Source organism: Lepidochelys kempii, chromosome 22 (genome assembly GCF_965140265.1).
Source record: "Lepidochelys kempii isolate rLepKem1 chromosome 22, rLepKem1.hap2, whole genome shotgun sequence".
NCBI classification, from domain to species: domain Eukaryota; kingdom Metazoa; phylum Chordata; order Testudines; family Cheloniidae; genus Lepidochelys; species Lepidochelys kempii.
Genome location: NC_133277.1, coordinates 18,381,629 through 18,400,093, shown reverse-complemented (window position 1 = coordinate 18,400,093; position 18,465 = coordinate 18,381,629). Strand labels below are relative to the sequence as shown.

The window sequence follows — 18,465 nt, the reverse complement described above, 5'->3', positions numbered from 1 at the left end:
TCTGGGGATTCTGCATGCCCTTCTCAGGAAGGGGCTGGGGAGATGGCAGATCCTGTGTCTGAGCTTAATATTGCTAAATTTTCTGGGAGGGGCCGGGGGGGACTGCCATGTGTGAGTAGCTGGGTCTGCTTCGCCCCTGGGGCAGCAAAGCCAGGTGGAGGCACATAGCCTCAAAGAGGGAAGGCCTCGTGGCTTTGAAGGTGCAGATGCTAGCACATTAGGGCTTAGCTTCTGGAGATCCTGACTGGCCTTCTGAGGATGAATGATGATGAGTTTGTCACGGAAGGTGCAATGGCATGCATCCTTATTTTGAAGGAGATCCTTGCGTGGCTCCCATGGTGGTCAGTTGCTGCTCGAGAAGAAGGCTGGAGATGCCATGTCATTCACATTGCCATGCCCTGACACAAAGCCCAGAGTTCCTCAGTTTGCAGCAGAGATGTAAAAAGGCCATATTTGGCGGTAGGCAGAAGCTTGGTTCAGTTTGGGAAGAGCGCATGGTCCACTCTTGGAGCTGAGAATCGAGGGTCAGGACTCCTGGTTCTACACCCAACTTCAGGAGGTGAATGTAGTCTAGTGGTTAGAGGATGGGAACGGCGAGTCAGGACTCGTTCTGTGCCTGGCTCTGAGAAGGAACGTTAGTCTATGGCTTAGGGCTAAGAACTGGGAGCCAGGAGGACTCCTGGCTTTTACTTCCAGCTCTGCCACTGACCTGCTGGGTGAGTAAATTATTTAGTCTGTGTGCCTTGCTTTCCCCATCTGTAAGAGTGATGCTTCCCAACCTTGCAGGGGGGCTGCAAGTCTCAATTAATTGGCTTGTTACGTGTTTTTACAAGATCCTGGGACTGAAGTGGCTTGCAAAAGCCAAGCTGCTAATTGCTATTTCTGGCTGCCTGGGAGATCTCTCGTAGCTACCTGGTGTCTACGAAGCTTGGACCCTGAGTGACTAGGGCTCATCTCCTGCCTCCCTCTACCCTTCCCAGCAGATCTTGGACGGCTAGAGAGCTCTAGGAATTTCCTGGCTTTCCAAAGCCTCCTTTTTGCTCTGATTCATCTAATGAATTATATGTTGAAACAGCTGCAGACTGGGGGTGGGGGGGAATGGAAACCTCACTTACAATTAATTTAAAAGCATGAAAGTAATTACAAGCAAATCTCCCCAGCCAGCAGCCTTTCACTTCAGCGGACTCTGTTGATACATTTGGTTATAATTGGATTAGAAATATTAAAAACATGCTGCATATAAAAAATCAATAAATAACTAAAGGCCAGGTGTCTTGTCCTGGCGAATCGTGGCATGAGCCTTTAGAACAGGAGTGCACAGCTTGATGAAATCCCCCGTCCCGGGCTCTTCCCTCTGCAAAGGTCCTTGGTGTTGGCTTTGCAGGGGGAGACAGCGCCATCTGATGGAGCTGGTCTGGAAGTGGCAGGACGGAAGTCTGGTGTGAAATGGGCGTTGAGATCAAATATTGTCCGACAGTCAAATCACACAGGCGTCTGAGAGTGTCCAATTGAACATTACTACGTTCATTTGAATATTTGTTCATTTGGCTCATGACGCACATTTGCACAAACGTGGGCCCCTCTTCCTGTTCTATTTTTGTTTAAGAATGAGCGAAGTAAATGCAAAAATAAATAAACCTGTCAGTGCAACACGAAGGTTGAGATTTGCATATATAAAAAAAGTCAAGACATTCCAAGTTATGAATCCCACGGCAACAGTAAGTCTTCCTCATTGCTGGAAGACAGTGACGTGAACCCTATACTCATGATGCGTCAGGTACACCAGCTGCCACCTTTTGACTTTCCTCGCTCTTTTGAGTGTCTAACAACAACTGTAACTGTGTACTGTGTTTAGTTGAGATGAGTGTGTGTATTATATGTATCGGTCCTGTATACGATCATTCAGCTATAAATTCAACATCTTAGATCACCGTGAAAACATCTGTGAAGTCAAGCACAGTCCTGCATTACCTGACACAGCAAATGTTCCTTTGTCCGTAGGTTCTCTCACCAAAGTAACTGAGACAAAAGTTCCTAAGGCGGGAATCCAATAGCCACATGTCAGATTCCCATTAGAGAGAACTACAGTAGCCATGCACGAAGTTCATTGAGCCCTAGGAATCTGCAGTCCATCCTGGGAGTTATAGGTTTTACTCATTAAGATACTTTGCTCAACGGGAGCTCTTTGATGTTACAATGGAGCCAACAAAACAGCATTTCAGTCCCTGCCTATGAAATGAATGTGATCTGAAATACCCCACCTTGGGTCCCAAGAATTTGTGTCCTGCCCCACTCCTGGAGAACAGGGGTTAAGAGCAGCCAAGGTAGGCTGATTAGGGAAGCAGCCACAGCTGGGGCCATGCCAATCAGGGCCCAGCTGGCCCTGATAAAAGGGCTGTGGGCCAGAAGGCAGAGGAGAGTGTCTCTCTCTCTCTCTCTGTGTCTCTGTCTCTCTCACTCTCGCTCTGGAGAGAGAAGGGCCTGGCTGCCTGGGAGGAGCTGAGCAGGGTACCTGAGGTAGAGCGGTGCTTGGGGAAAGGCAAGAGGAGCTGGGGAGCTCCAGCCTGGTAACGCCCCAGGCTGCAGGCCTTGTCCAAGGCCTAAAGAAGGTACTGGGGCTACAGAAGTGCAGCCTGGGAATAGGCAGCTGGTCCTCCCTCCTCCTCCCCCCGCCCCCATTGCCAGTGATGAGTGACCATTACAGGCTGCAGTCTGCCCCAGTGAGCAGGGGTTAGATGATGACTGGCAGTAGCCACTGAGGCAAGGTGGGTTTAGAGGGTTGGGGGTTCCCCTGGGAGAGGAGACCCAGAGAGTGGGGGCACTGCTGGGGCAGAACCCTGAGGTAAAGGGGCACCAGGGTCCGGGAGGGACATGGGGCCAGTGGCAGGCGAGACACTGGCCAGCAGAGGGTGCTCTGAAGCTGGAAAAGAGCTAATTCCAAGATGACCAGCAGGAGGCGCCCCATAGGTGGGTCTCCGCTTTGCTACTGCACCCTACATAATGGTGACCAAGCTGAATGTAGTCCCTAAACCAATGACTCCTGCACACACCGACTGTTATCAGAGGATGCAGAAATAAAAGCACCCACTCAGGCACTTTGCAAAGCGAGCCTGGAGGTTTCTCTGCCCCACATCTTAAAATCTGCAGAGACTGGCAGACATTTAGCGTTCATAGGGTGACCAGATGTCTCGATTTTTATAGGGACAGTCCTGATTTTTGGGTCGTTTTCTTATATAGGATCCTATTACCCCTTCCACCCCCGTCCCGATTTTTTACATTTGCTGTCTGGTCACCCTAAGCATTCAGTTCAGTGCAGACTATCAGAGGAGAGAACGACACTGTGCTCTCTCTCTTAGGGACGTGTGTTAATCTCGTTTTGTAGTTCTCCAACTCTGAAATAAATCCTTCAGACTGGGAATGTGTGTTTGCTCTGTGTGTAAACAGAATCATAACACAGGGCTTGTGTGCACAGGACACTCTGTTCTAAACTACAGGGTTATGCTGGCTCAAACTGTAACAGTGTCATTATTCCACTATAGCTAGACAGGGCAATTTCTCTGTGTAGAGAAGCCTACAGTTAAAGCAGCAGTAGTGTGTGTGTGTGTGTGTGTGTGTGAGCAAGTCATTTGTTTGGGAATCTTGCGTGACACACCTATGGAAGTGAGGCCTTTGAGCCTTGCTGGAATAGATTATGCGTTAGGCATTTGACAGGTGATTCTTTGTTGTGCGTATTCTGGGATTGCAAGGGGATCGGCTCAGAATAATAATCACCTCACTGAAGTGTAACAACTGCTTCTTTGTGTGTATACGAGCCTGCCTCACTCCCCAATAAAGCCCCGAGAGCCATTGTGAGACATGTTGTTGATGGGAGTGTAACAGGTTTATTCATCTAGGCCCCGGTGTGTTTCCTAATACTCTTAATCATGTGAAAGGAGGCAGCATTCAATGACAGAAGCAACTTCCTAGCAGCTTCCCAAGGGAGCCAGTTAATTCTGGCTTTCCTTTTATAGCCTCGCTCCAATCAATCACATTCCCCACTCACCGAACTCTGATGCGGAAACAAGTAATTGGTGAAAATGCTATTGATGGTGCCAGGTAGGACGCTCCGTGCCCCAGGGAGCGAGATCGAAAGGCAGGATGCTTGAAAGAGCCGGGAAGACCGGAGCCATGGGAGTCCCCAGAATTGCTAGTGCCTGGCAGAGGCATCTGCTGAAGGGGCCAGACCAGGCTGTCAGGTGCGGGCATGCGCCTTCCCCAAGGCGGTGGTTTGGAGAGCGATCAGGGTTGGGAGGACCGAGGGGCAGAGGCTAGGGTCCAAAGGGGATGCTGTGTACAGACTGTGAACCCTGTGGGGGAGGGGGCAGCAGACCCCAAGGAAAGCTGCAGGCATGCTGGGGGTGGGTGATAGGGCAGTGTTATGCCTCGCCTTGCACCAGAACTGTGCACCTTGCTTTGTACTGAGTGATCTCTCTATCCCAGCCCTGCCCCACAACCCACTGGGGAACATGGGACAGGAAGCCCATTATCCTCAAGAGCTGTGGTTGTTTCTGTTCTCTGGCATTGCCCTCCCACTGTGGCCCTTCTCCCAAGGAGAGCTGGAGGCAGGGGGTGGAATCTGAAGCTGTATCTCCAGCATGGCAGCTCAGTGCTGGCTCTGACATTTGAGAATCCCTTCTCCCCCCATCCAGTCTTCACACCGCCCCCTCACCTAAGGAAACAGTGCTGAAGTTCCTTGCCTCCTTTTGGTCGGGGGCCCTCCACGCCACAAGTCTCTCACTGGGTTGTGGGGGACCCACTTGCAACATGGCAGCCCTGGCGCGGTTCAGCTCACAGGACACGTGGGAGCAGACCACATTTTCATATTGGTTTTGGACCCTGGAAAGGCCCAAACCTCTAGTGTCATCCCAGACCATGGATCAGGCCCCATCTCCCCACCTCCAGTCCCCACAGCTGTGCTGAAACTGGGTCCTGCACCATGAGGGGAATTGCAGGGTGGAGGGGGCGTGTGTGTGTGTGCGTTCAACATTCCTAGTTGGCCACAGTCCCACTGGGCCAGGGCTGGGCGCTGGAGAACTGTGACGGGCTGCAGAGTCCATGACCTGTATATTCCAGTGCAGGCTTTGGCCCCATGCCTTTTAATCTGGAAACTCCCTTCTCCTGCCTTTTCCCCAGTATCCTGCTCAGACAGCTGTGGGGTCAGTAGCTTTCTCCCCACACACCGATCCAGACGGCAGATGCCCCAACGCACCCACATGTCTGTGGAGGGATTTGGTGCTGGCTGAGAGAGGTGGATTTTCCTGCCCACAGACTCTGTAGCCGCCAAGCGAGCCAGCTTCAAACCCTGGCGCTAATATCAATAATAAAGGGGGGGAAATCTCCCCCCTCGTTCCAGCTCCATTTTAATACTCTAAGAAAAGAGGGCTCCATTTCCATCCCCATTCATATGTATGAAATTAGGCAGGAAGACATGTTTAATGTGCGGGGAGGCAGAGCTGGATTTAAATTGTAAATCAGGGCTCCTTCCAGGCCTGGCCCGGAGGGGGGTAGGAGAGGCTGTGGAGTGCAGTGTTCTGGGGTTAGTCTGTGGGGTCACGCTCCCCCCTAGCGCTGCATGGCTGCTGGTTTGGCAAAGGGGGGGCGGGGGCGGAGCGGTGGCTAACACCGGCCTGGTTTTATTTGGGATGAGAAACTGCGAGTTGGTGGCTGAGAGCTCCCCTCAGAAGGTGCCTCGGGGGGTGGTGTGCAAGGGGTCTGGCAAGGTCCCAGCTGGGATCTGGCCCCACTGAAAACCCCCTTGCAATCAGCACGGACTGGCCGAGGACAGTCACAGAGATGGCGCTCCCCACTCTGCCCTCGAGACGGGCACCGGCAGCAGAATCTGGCAGAGGCCTTTGCCTTCCACCGCTGTCATTTCAGAGCCTCCTGCTGGGGATTTAATGAACCCCTCTCCCCCGGGATGGGTCTGGAGATGCGTGGCCGGGGGGGGGGGGGGGGGGGGAGGGGAGCCATTAGCGCAGTCCCTCCCCACACACGCACTGGTGGGGCGGAGCAGTACCCAGACTGCAGCCATGCTGGTGCCCTCGGCTGCCCAGGCTGGTCAGCTTTTAGTATTATGCAGGTGGGCCCTTATGCATGGCTGGTGTTGAGCTGCTTTGATCTGGGTTCCTGCTGTGTATCAGGCTCCCACTGCTAGCAGCCTCATGCAATCCCAGGGCTGTGTCACTCTGCATTGGGGGGAGGCAAAGGGGGAGCTGTGGGAATTGTTCTCCTCTGCATTCGTTATAGATGCATAAAGATTATTTTCCCCCTGCCTTTTTGGAGTCTGTTCATCTGGCTGCTTCAGCTCCTGGAACTGCAGAGTACCACCTGGCGGCAGGGGTGGGTTGCACTTTACAATTGTCTGCTCTGAGCCCAAACCAAGGAGGTAGGGAGCTTGTAGGATCGGTCTACCCTGTAAGGTAAGCCCTCTGCAGCAAAACTCAAGTTAGCAGACCCTGGGTTTGTTAACCTAGGGCTTGAGTGTCTACACTCATTTGTAACCCCAGGCTAGGAATTGTTGAACCCTGGGTCCCAACCTGGGATTCCAGGATCTGCACTGCATTATGCAGGCCCAAGTCCAACCACCCATAACCCAGACTTCCTAGCGCCCTTCCAGAATGTGGCCACTCTATCCCTTTGTTCGTGGTGCAATGTGGGAAAACTTGACTGTCCACAAAACTTGACCATCCAGAGGACACAGAAAGTCGCCCTGTGGGATTGTGGGATACTTTTGGTGGATTCCCAGAACACGAGTCATGGGGAGGCTGCATCTACACTGCAAAGCAATAAGGCTTGAACCCAGGGTCTTGGCTTGACTCAGGCTTTGACCCTCCGTCCCTGTGGGGTCCTGGGGTCTGGGTTAGTGTGATTTGTGTGTAGATGGAAGCAGGGTTAGGCTCAAGCCTGAGTTGAAACTGCCGTGTAGACATACCCTTAGTCTAAAACAGTGGGCTAGGGCTCTGGACTTGTGGGTTCTCTGGAGGACTCTGCTGCTGACTGGCTGTGCAATATTGGGCAAGTAACTTAGAACCAGGTTTATGGTTCCAAACCTGAACCATATGCCCGCTGGCAGTGCCTGGGCAGGCTGGGTAACTGCACGTTAAAGTGGCTAACCTTGTACTTTGCACAGGCAGTTAATGCAACACCTTCCACAGCGTTACCTAAAGACGCTGCAAATCTGGCTCCTCAGCCAGCCCTGCCTCAGTGTATCCATCTGTACAATTGGGCTGAGAGTCACCTACCTTCAGACGGGCGGGATTGAGACCTGCTTGCTTGGATGCACAGATTCAGAGCACAATAGACCTGCACAGCCAGGGCTTCTTTGACCAGTCCTTCCCCCTTGGAGAGGAGGTTGTGCTCTGTCCCCTTCTCCCCAACTGCCTCTAGATCTTGAGTGCTAACAGCCCCTGCCCCTCTCCCCCACAGGCTTTGTGCTGCAGTACTCGGTGGACAACAGCGAGGAGTGGAAGGACGTGTTCATCAGCTCCACCGAGCGCTCGTTCAAGCTGGACAGCCTCAAGTGCGGCACGTGGTACAAGGTGAAGCTGGCAGCTAAGAACAGCGTGGGGGCTGGCCGGATCAGTGAGATCATCGAGGCCAAGACACATGGCAGAGGTAAACCAGCAGGGGCCGGCCAGCCACTCGGAATTCGTCTGTACGTCTCAGGCCACCTGCACTGGTTCCCCTCTTTAATGCATCCATTAGCTCCTGGGGAGGGAGGGGCTGGGGCGGGGAGGAAGTAGACTGCCCCTCATTCAGCACAGCACTATGGGCTGCTGCTGGAGGCAGAATAAGGACACAGGGCTTGACAAGCTGGTTCTAGCTTGTCACTAGGGAAAGGCGGAGGGCTTCCCTTTTGCTTCTGCCCTGGACGATGTTCTTCCAGAGCTGCTGGCCATTCCCAGGGCATCCTGCACCAGCTGGTACCCTGGCACGCACTCACCAGGGCCTCCCACAGCCCAGCGAGGAAAGGTCCTGAGGCAACTTGCTCTGCACTGTTCCGTGCCACTGCCCAGCCCCTAGCACGGCCAGGGGCCTCACAAGCCCGGTGCAGAGATTCACCAGCTGCATTTCTTTTCCCTTTCAGATTTTCCATTTGACCTACCCATTGTGGGGTCAGGTGTTGATGCTTTAACCCCTCCCCATCCTCCTGTCACACTGCCACGCACCCTGCCTTCTCCCCCAGTTTGCTCCAGTGCAGTTTGCTGAGATGCAGTTTTGGGAACACCATGAGGAGTGACAGCAGCATGATCTTGGGGGGGTGTGCATGGTGCTTGGCCCATGGTTAGGTGTCCAGAGAGGGTCCAGTAAGGCCAGCGCTGCCTTCTTGCAAGGATCAAGCAAGGTAGACTGGTGGGCAGAGCAGGAGAAGCAGGAAAACTCCTGCCCTCGTCCGTTGTTGCTGGGTCATTTGGTTTTGTAAGGTTGCTGCAGGGGCCACCAATTGACTCCTCTGTGCGACCGTCTGTCCTTTTCTTTGCTGAAATGAGAAACTCCGAGGAGGTGTTTAGAATCGTATTCTGTAACGTGTGGTGCAAGGTGCAGGAGGTCAGTTTATTGGCCTCACATCCTTGACGAGAGTCCTGTTAAAAGTTGGCCCTGGCCTTATATGTACGAGCTTATTTCTGGCTGTGACTGACAGTAAAAGAACTCCACTGCCCTCAGTCAGTTAGCTAAGATGCTGTCGCAACTGGCTGTGACCAGAAGTAGAATTGTTTCCCCTCGCTGCCCGGACAGTGACCTCAGCAGTCGTGTATTACAGAGACCCGGGCTCTGCTCCTCCAGTTCACTTACCAAACCCTATTGCCAGCAACCCAGCCATAAAACCACGGCAGGAGCAGCAAGGCCTCTGCCTGGGAAATGCGGCGGGAGGGGCCCTTTGCTGCGTCTCACTTGCTGGGCATTTACCAGCCTCTGGACAGGCGGCTTTGTGCTGGGGAGCTCCGTCACCAGCTCCGCTTTGCAGCACGAAATGTGGCTGCCGGGTAGTTGCTGGGTCGGAGGGGATTGAGCGCGCTGAGTGTCGCTGGCAGGATGGGGACGGGGTAAGAGCCAGCTCCCATTGACGGCTGGGCTGAGTGAGTGGAGGCCATGTGGGGGGCAGATGGGAAGCTTGTCCTGTAAGAGCTGCCCCCTCCCAGGCCCTCATGCCATGTCCTTTTCCACAGAGCCCTCCTTCAGCAAGGACCAGCACCTCTTCACCCACCTTAATTCTACGCACGCCAGGCTGAACCTGCAGGGCTGGAGCAGCGGGGGCTGCCCCATCGTGGCCATTGTCCTGGAGTACCGGCCCAAGGGCAACTGGGTCTGGCAGAGCCTCAAGACCAACAACTCCAACGAGGTCTTCCTGACGGAGCTGCGCGAGGCCACCTGGTACGAGCTCCGGATGAAGGCCTGCAACAGCGCCGGCTGCGGTAACGAGACCACCCAGTTCGCCACGCTGGACTACGACGGCAGTAAGAGCTGACCCAGCGTGGGGCGGGGGATAGCCGTGGGGCACAGCGTGCTTAGGGGGCCGGGGGATGTGGGGCGGGTTAGGCAGCTGGGGCGGGCCAGCCGTAGGATTCCCGCGCCAGCGTCAGGTTGCACGGAGCACCGGCGGTGTTGCGTTAAGGGGCTGTCTCTCGTGCTTAGCATTTTGCTGCTGCCTGTGGCCCTGCTGAGCCACTCAGCTGAATGCCAGGCAGCTGCAGCACCCAAAATTCGCTGCTTCTGAAGTGCTCCCCAGCCCACCTTCCTCACTTCCTAGCCAGGCCCTCCATGCCAGCTCTCCATGCATGCTCCTGCCCCTCGACCTCCTCTGCCCACAGCTCCCCGCAGCCGGGATCACGTGGGGCTCTGGCGCCTGGCCCAGAGCTGGGAGGGGAGCACGAGCAGTGAGATTTGCCTAAAGTGGGTTAGAGAGACAAGCTGCACAGAGCTCTTCTTCAGGCCTCTGTGTAGCTCGCAAGCTCGTCTCTGTCTCTCCAGCAGAAGCTGGTCCAGTAAAAGACAGGCACCGGTCTTTCTACTATCCTGGGAGTGACACGGCTACCAGCACGCTCTGAACTAGATTAGGCTGATGGGGAGAGGAGTACAGGAGAAAGCCAGCTCTCCAAACCACAGAGAGCGTATGCTGGAGACTCCCTGCTAAGTGTCTTCCTAGCTCACCACAGGCCTGTCCTAGCCAGAGACTTCTCCAGGTCTTTCTCCTGCTTTATTACTTCGTACACGTTAGCTCTGGCTCCTGGCTATCCCAGCTCAGGGGTCGGGTTTTAAACACACCCACAGCCTGATCATTTGTGACCCAGCGCCATCTCTGCAGAGTCTGTGCCGGCTGGGGCCTGACCATGCACGGCCGTGCTGCAGCAGCCATTCCTCCTCTCCCATCCAGGGCCTAGGCTCCTCCCTCCTGGAAAGGTGGATTTAATGAGCAGCGTGCTGTCCTTTCTCCACGGGCACCTCTACGCTGTCGCTGCGAGCCTGCGTCTGGCCCAGGTAGACAGACAGGCGGTTGCTGTGCTTGAAGTAGGCATGTGAAAAATAGCAGTGTGGCCATGTCGATGCAGGCGAGCCATCCCAGTGCAATCCTGCCTGACCCCGGGGCGCAGACACAGGCAGCTCCCCTGCTGTTTTCACAGCACTAGCTCGAGCACAGCGAGCGTCTGTCTGCCTCCCCGTGTGCTGTGTAGACATACCCCATCACCCCTTCAGTCCTTGGCTCCCTGCGCAGGCTGTCTGCAGTCAGGGCCGGCTGCAGTGGTCTTGGTTTTGTGATGCAGACACCCGAGAACTGGACGGATACCCCAGCTCTTCTCATGCCTCCTCCCTTATTGTCCAAAGAACATTGAGAAATGTCTCAGTAATTGCCACTGGAGAACCAGCTGTCATCCCTGCTGCTCCCCCGCTTTGGTTCCTGTCCTCCCCTGCCTCCCCCACTCCCTGCAAAGATTGCAGGGGTCAGTATCACTATCTGTGTTATACACATAGGGAAACTGAGGCACAGAGCAGGGGTCTGACTTGCACAGTGAGGGAGTCAGTAGCAAGACCAGGAAATGAACCCTGGAGTTCTGGTTTCTAGTCCCTTGCTGTAACCATTAGATGCTCGGCCCCTTAGTATTCAGCCTGCGGGGGGGGGGGGCGGTTCTAGCCATAAAGCAAACCCCTCTAAAGTCACATCTGCTTTGTTTCTTCACCTTCCACAAGGGCAGCTTGGGGGCAGGTGGGTTTCTTCCAATTGTACAAAGAGGCCAGAGATCTGTGCTGGCCCCTTCCTGAGCAGCCCCCGAGCCAGGCAGGGCCAGCTGTCAGCAGGGAGTGTGGGGCCAGAGTTGTGGTAGGGCTGGTGTGTTCTTATGACAGATGCTTCTACTCAGAGCCTGGTCACATGTTCGTTATCCAGGGAGACTGCAAGTGCCTCGTTTTTATCAGTGGACTGAGAGGCAGATGGAGATGACACAGGGCAGGTGTACCCGTTACCTACTGAATACTAAAGGAGGACTTGTGGCACCTTAGAGACTAACCAATTTATTTGAGCATAAGCTTTCGTGAGCTACAGCTCACCTCATCGGATGCCTACTGTGGAAAATACAGGGGGGAGATTTATATACACACAAAACATGAAACAATGGGTGTTACCATACACACTGTAACCAGAGGGATCACTTAAGGTGAGCTATTACCAGCAGGAGAGCGGGGAGGCGGGGGGACCTTTTGTAGTGATAATCAAGGTGGGCCATTTCCAGCAGTTGACAAGAACATCTGAGGAATACTTTGCAAAAAGAAAAGGAGTACTTGTGGCACCTTAGAGACTAACCAATTTATCAGAGCATAAGCTTTCGTGAGCTACAGCTCACTTCCTCAGATGCATATCGGTGAGGAATACTGTTTGCCCTGCCCCGCCCCCACTCCCCCTTCTGCAAAGGCCACACCACCCAGCAGGGAAATGAGATTTGCAAGCAGTCTTCTCAGGGGAGCAACAAGGCATCCCAGTGGCCTCGCATCCCCACCCTCCACGCGCTGGTGTCCTGAGGAGGTTACCAGGGTCGGTGGCTGCGGCGGTGACTCCGTGCCAGATAAACTCTGCGGTGGGTCAGATCAGCCACCTCCTCCCGTGCCAGGATTCACGGGGCTGTGCATTAGGAACGTGAATCCTGGCAGGGGAGGAGGTGGCTGAGGCCAGGATACCTCTTAGCTGCCATGTGCGGGACTTGCAGTTGCAGATGCTCTCACGTATTATGCGTGTGCTTAGCGTGGGTTCCCATGACCGACTGCCAGAAGGATTGGGTGAATCTCTGTAGCTTGGATGGGGTGAGCCCCCAACGGCCCAGCTCTGAGGGTAGGTCTGTGCTGCAGCTGGAGGAGAGGCACCCAGCGCGGTAGGTTCACCTGCCAAAGCTTGAATCTAGCTACAGTGGCTAAAAATAGGCATGAAGATGCAGCAGCACGGGCCGCCAAGCTGAGCGCGCACCCAGGTCTGTACAGCCAATGCTGGGGTCGGTGGCCATGCTAGCTGGAGGAACGCTAGTGTGGGTACGCTGCCATGAGCTGTGTCACGCCTCCCACTGCAGTGCAGATGCCGGGTGAGTCTGCACAAGTGAGCCAGAAACACCCTCATCGAAACACACTTACCGCCAGCCTCGGCTGCAGGTACCATGAGGCCAGCGCGTCTCTTGGGTTCCCAGGCTGGCTGGAAGCAGCGAGAGAGCGAGCGCACACATTTATCTGGGTGTCCCAGACCTCTCCCCCTGCCCCCACCCCGACATCCCTCTGGAGCTGCTTTGCAGTTGGGAGGAAGCTGTTGTCCGCAGCCCTCCCCTGTCAGCTGGGCCTGGCCTGGGCTCTGCTCAGGTCCCCGAGCTGAGGTCTGACATGGGTGTGTTGTCTTACTGCCTCGTGTGTGTGTGTGTGTGTGTGTGGCTCTGTCCTAGGTACCATACCCCCAATCAAATCTGCTCAGGGGGAGGGGGATGACGTGAAGAAGCTTTTCACCATTGCCTGCCCTGTGATCCTGGCTACGCTCGGGGTGGCCCTGCTCTTCATCATCCGCAAGAAGAGGAAGGAGAAGCGTCTGAAGAGATTGAGAGGTGAGATGTGAATCCGGCCTCCTGTGGGGTGGTGGGTTTAGCTTCACCTGCCATAGAGGAAAACTGCAGCCACCCCAGACTTCTGAGTGAGTCTGTCTCCTCCATCATTAGATGCACAGATTAAATACCAGCTGGTCAGGAGGCTGCGTATTGATTGCATTGGGCAGGGCAGGGCAGGGAGATTCAGGCTTGCCGCTGGAAAGCATGTTGGGAACCTGTGAGTTACACCATCCTGAAAAGACTAGTTCCTCCTCCGGGTTAATTTAACGCTGCTCAGGCCAACAACTAACGGAGGGTGCCCCACAGTCTAGAAACGATAGAACAAGAGTCACGCGGTCCGATTCCCAAGGGGCAAGCAAATTCTGACAGACGGCTTCTGTATTGTGAATGGGGGGAAGGAACGTTCAGCAGCAGGATCTCCATGAGACGCAGGCTCTGCTCCCTTCCCCGAGGGACTGAACCCAGGCAAGCGTTCATAGGAAGCGATCGGGAAGTTCCTTTTTTTATTCAGTTAAATATGTAGGCTGAGGTCTTTCTGTGTGACTCGTGATTCTGGGGCCTTCGCTGCAGACATCACGAAGAGGCGTCGTTCTCAGAAGGGGTGCTCAGCGCTTTTGGGAGACCCCTCCCAGATCACTAGTCACTGTGGACTATCTTGGCCATCATTTCTCTGACTGTCGTGCATTCCGCGCCCCACTGCGCTACGCACTGAACAGACATAGAATGAGAGTCTGCCCTGAAGCGAGTAGCAGAGCCCTAGCAGGTCGGGAGGAAGGGATCTAGGCAGCGTGAACAAGGTAGGCTCACGAAGCCTCATGGTAGTTGCATGAGCTTTGTTGCTATTTTGGGTGGGTTTGTTGGGAGGTGATTAGCTTACACTAACAAGCGTTAGAGGTCTCGCTGGAGTTTTCCTGGAAGGCAATCCCTGCAGTTCTTTAACTGCAACCGTCAAAGGTGGTGTATGCCATTAAACACCTTTGGGCTTTAGAGGGTTTGACCATGGCCAGCTGTGTTCCCAACTGGTCTTTGTAACTTACATCTGCAGCTCAGCATATGGCAGGGCAGGAGAGGGAGTTGGGGGAGCTATCTCCCTACAAAGTCCAGCCTGCACTTTCACATCTTTGGGCAGGTTTCCTTGTCTCTTTCCCTACCCAGTCCCCAAAGCATAGACAGATGCTTAATGAAACAGAAAACTTTGAGAGGGGGGTTCAGTTAACATGGATTAAACACGTTGCAACAGTTAATAGGAGACCGCAGATTCCTAGCGGCAAGCACAAAGTATGGGCAACAGTCCTGCACAGGCAGGGGAGATGGTATCTGACAGAAGAATCTGTAAGCTGCTCTGCCATGAAGGTGCTGTGTGTGGGAGAAGCAGGCAGACAAAGTGCTGCCGTGAGTTTTTGCATCTCTCAATTCTGTGCTCATCCGTTTCAGTGTAGATCTTAGTTTAGATCCTGGAGGCTTTCTTGGGCGTTGGATTGTATTGCTCTTTAAGCATGTGCTGAACAAGGCTGAATTTTGGATGGGTGGGTGAGGCCAAGAGCTTCATTGACTGGAAGGATTTTTTTTTTTTAATAGAAAACTAGTTTGCTCGGGTACTTAAAAAATAACTGTGCCTATTATAGTAATTGGATATAGTTTGATGGTAGGGTACTGTGATTGTGCACACCTTAAACTACAGTTAATGTTGACCGTGTCTGTGTGCAGGTCATGTACCCTCCCGCCTAGCACATCACACAGAAGGCTGTTCTAGAAACTTGCCTGCTTGCAGAGACACGCTCCAACCCATGCATCAGTCTGCAGTGGGGAACAGAGTCTATCTTCCGTCCTTTTCGTGTCTCTTTTACAAACATCTCTCTCTTTTGTTTTGCAGATGCAAAGAGCTTGGCAGAAATGCTAATAAGGTGGGTGAGCAGTGCCTTGTTTCCCAGTGTAAGAACCTGTCTCGCTTGCTGGTGTAGGTCACAGAATCATAGAATAGAATCATAGAATATCAGGGTTGGAAGGGACCTCGGGAGATCATCTAGTCCAACCCCCTGCTCAAAGCAGGACCAATCCCCAACTAAATCACCCCCGCCAGGGCTTTGTCAAGCCTGACCTTAAAAACTTCTAAGGAAGGAGATTCCACCACCTCCCTAGGTAAGGCATTCCAGTGTTTCACTACCCTCCTAGTGAAAAAGTTTTTCCTAATATCCAACCTAAACCTCCCCCACTGCAACTTGAGACCATTACTCCTCGTTCTGTCATCTGCTACCGCTGAGAACAGTCTAGATCCATCCTCTTTGGAACCCCCTTTTGGGTAGTTGAAAGCAGCTATCAAATCCCCCCTCATTCTTCTCTTCCGCAGACTGAACAACCCCAGTTCCCTCAGCCTCTCCTTTGTTGCCCTCCGCTGGACGTTTTCCAATTTGTCCACATCCTTCTTGTAGTGTGGGGCCCAAACTTGGACACAGTCCTCCAGATGAGGCCTCACCAATGTCGAATAGAGGGGAACGACCGCGTCCCTCGATCTGCTGGCAATGCCCCTACTTATACGTCCCAAAATGCCATTGGCCTTCTCGGCAACAAGGGCACGCTGCTGACTCATATCCAGCTGCTCGTCCACTGTCACCCCTAGGTCCTTTTCTGCAGAACTGCTGCCTAGCCGTTCGGTCCCTAGTCTGTAGCAGTGCATGGGATTCTTCCGTCCCAAGTGCAGGACTCTGCACTTGTCCTTGTTGAACCTCATCAGATTTCTTTTGGCCCAATCCTCTAATTTGTCTAGGGCCCTCTGTATCCTATCCCTACCCTCCAGCGTATCTACCTCTCCTCCCAGTTTAGTGTCATCTGCAAACTTGCTGAGGGTGCAGTCCACACCATCCTCCAGATCATTTATGAAAATATTGAACAAAACCGGCCCCAAGACCGACCCTTGGGGCACTCCGCTCGATACCGGCTGCCAACTAGACATGGAGCCATTGATCGCTACCCGTCGAGCCCGACAATCTAGCCCAACTTTCTATCTACCTTATAGTCCATTCATCCAGCCCATACTTCTTTAACTTGCTGACAAGAATACTATGGGAGACCGTGTCAAAAGCTTTGCTAAAGTCAAGGAACAACACATCACCGCTTTCCCCTCATCCACAGAGCCAGTTATCTCGTCATAGAAAGCAATTAGATTAGTCAGGCATGACTTGCCCTTGGTGAATCCATGCTGGCTGTTCCTGATCACTTTCCTCTCATGCAAGTGCTTCAGAATTGATTCTTTGAGGACCTGCTCCATGATTTTTCCAGGGACTGAGGTGAGGCTGACTGGCCTGTAGTTCCCAGGATCCTCCTCCTTCCCTTTTTTAAAGATGGGCACTACATTAGCCTTTTTCCAGTCGTCCGGGACTTCCCCCGATCGCCATGAGTTTTCAAAGATAACGGCCAATGGCTCTGCAATCACATCCGCCAACTCCTTTAGCACTCTCGGATGCAGCGCATCCGGCCCCATAGGCTTATGCTCGTCCAGCTTTTCTAAATAGTCCCGAACCACTTTTCTCCACAGAGGGCTGGTCACCTCCTCCCCATGCTGTGCAGCCCAGCGCAGCAGTCTGGGAGCTGACCTTGTTCGTGAAGACAGAGGCAAAAAAAGCATTGAGTACATTAGCTTTTTCCACATCCTCTGTCACTAGGTTGCCTCCCTCATTCAGTAAGGGGCCCACGCTTCCCTTGACTTTCTTCTTGTTGCTAACATACCTGAAGAAACCCTCCTTAACATCTCTTGCTAGCTGCACCTCCAGGTGTGATTTGGCCTTCCTGATTTCACTCCTGCATTCCCGAGCAATATTTTTATACTCTTTCCTGGTCATTTGTCCAATCTTCCACTCCTTGTAAGCTTCCTTTTTGTGTTAAAGATCAGCAAGGATTTCACTGTGAAGCCAAGCCGGTCGCCTGCCATATTGACTATTCTTTCTACACATCGGGATGGTTTGTCCCTGTAACCTCAATAAGGATTCTTTCAAGTATAGCCAGTTCTCCTGGACTCCTTTCCCCCTCATGTTATTCTCCCAGGGGATCTTGCCCATCAGTTCCCTGAGGGAGTCAAAGTATGCTTTTCTGAAGTCCAGGGTCCATATTCGGCTGCTCTCCTTTCTTCCCTGTGTCAGGATCCTGAACTCGACCATCTCATGGTCACTGCCTCCCAGGTTCCCATCCACTTTTGCTTCCCCTACTAATTCTTCCCGGTTTGTGAGCAGCAGGTCAAGAAGAGCTCTGCCCCTAGTTGGTTCCTCCAGCACTTGCACCAGGAAATTGTCCCCTACACTTCCCAAAAACTTCCAGGATTGTCTGTGCACCGCTGTATTGCTCTTCCAGCAGATAACAGGGTGATGGAAGTCTCCCATGAGAACCAGGGCCCGCAATCTAGTAACTTCTGCGAGTTGCCGGAAGAAAGCCTCGTCCACCTCATCCCCCTGGTCCGGTGGTCTATAGCAGACTCCCACCGCGACATCACCCTTGTTGATCACGCTTCTCAACTTAATCCAGAGATTCTCAGGTTTTTCTGCAGTTTCATACCGGAGCTCTGAGCAGTCCTACTGCTCCCTTACATACAATGCAACACCCCCACCTTTTCTGCCCTGCCTGTCCTTCCTGAACAGTTTATATCCTTCCATGACAGTACTCCAGTCATGTGAGTTATCCCACCAAGTCTCTGTTGTTCCAATCACATCATAATTCCTTGACTGTGCCAGGACTTCCAGTTCTCCCTGCTTGTTTCCCAGGCTTCTTGCATTTGTGTATAGGCACTTGAGATAACTTGCTGTTTGTCTTGCTTTCTTAGTATGAGGCAGAAGCCCTCCCCTCTCATGCTCTCCTGCCTGTGCTTCCTCCCGGTATCTCACTTCCCCACTTACCTCAGGGCTTTGGTCTTCTTCCCGCGGTGAACCTAGTTTAAAGCCCTCCTCACTAGGTTAGCCAGCCTGCTTGCGAAGATGCTCTTCCCTCTCTTTGTTAGGTGGAGCCACTAGGTTAGCCAGCCCCGTGGAAGGAAAAGGCCTAGGTAGGGAGCGTCGAATCGTGGAAGTCAACGAATGGCTACGCAGGTGGTGTCGGAGAGAAGGCTTTGGTTTCTTTGACCATGGGATGGTGTTCCATGAAGGAGGAGTGCTGGGCAGAGACGGGCTCCATCTTACAAAGAGAGGGAAGAGCATCTTTGCCAGCAGGCTGGCTAACCTAGTGAGGAGGGCTTTAAACTAGGTTCACCGGGGGAAGGAGACCAAAGCCCTGAGGTAAGTGGGAAAGCGGGATACCGGGAGGAAGCACAGGCAGGAATGTCTGTGAGGGGAGGGCTCCTGCCTCATACTGGCAATGAGGGGCGATCAACAGGTTATCTCAA

At 53.4% G+C, this 18,465-nt stretch overlaps 1 protein-coding gene across 3 annotated transcripts in view; it reads left to right on the top strand.

Annotated features, from left to right (window-relative positions):
* DSCAML1 (DS cell adhesion molecule like 1) overlaps window positions 1–18,465 on the top strand; it is a 348,185-nt gene that overhangs the window by 310,761 nt on the left and 18,959 nt on the right. For 2 of the 3 annotated variants that reach the window (XM_073321085.1, XM_073321084.1), the window contains 4 exons: window positions 7,465–7,653; window positions 9,207–9,494; window positions 12,948–13,103; window positions 14,977–15,007. In XM_073321085.1, the coding sequence (XP_073177186.1) occupies window positions 7,465–7,653; window positions 9,207–9,494; window positions 12,948–13,103; window positions 14,977–15,007 (664 nt within the window). Of the gene's footprint in view, window positions 1–7,464; window positions 7,654–9,206; window positions 9,495–10,411; window positions 11,153–12,947; window positions 13,104–14,976; window positions 15,008–18,465 lie in introns of those variants that run through there. The other variant, XM_073321086.1, reaches the window with a different exon arrangement.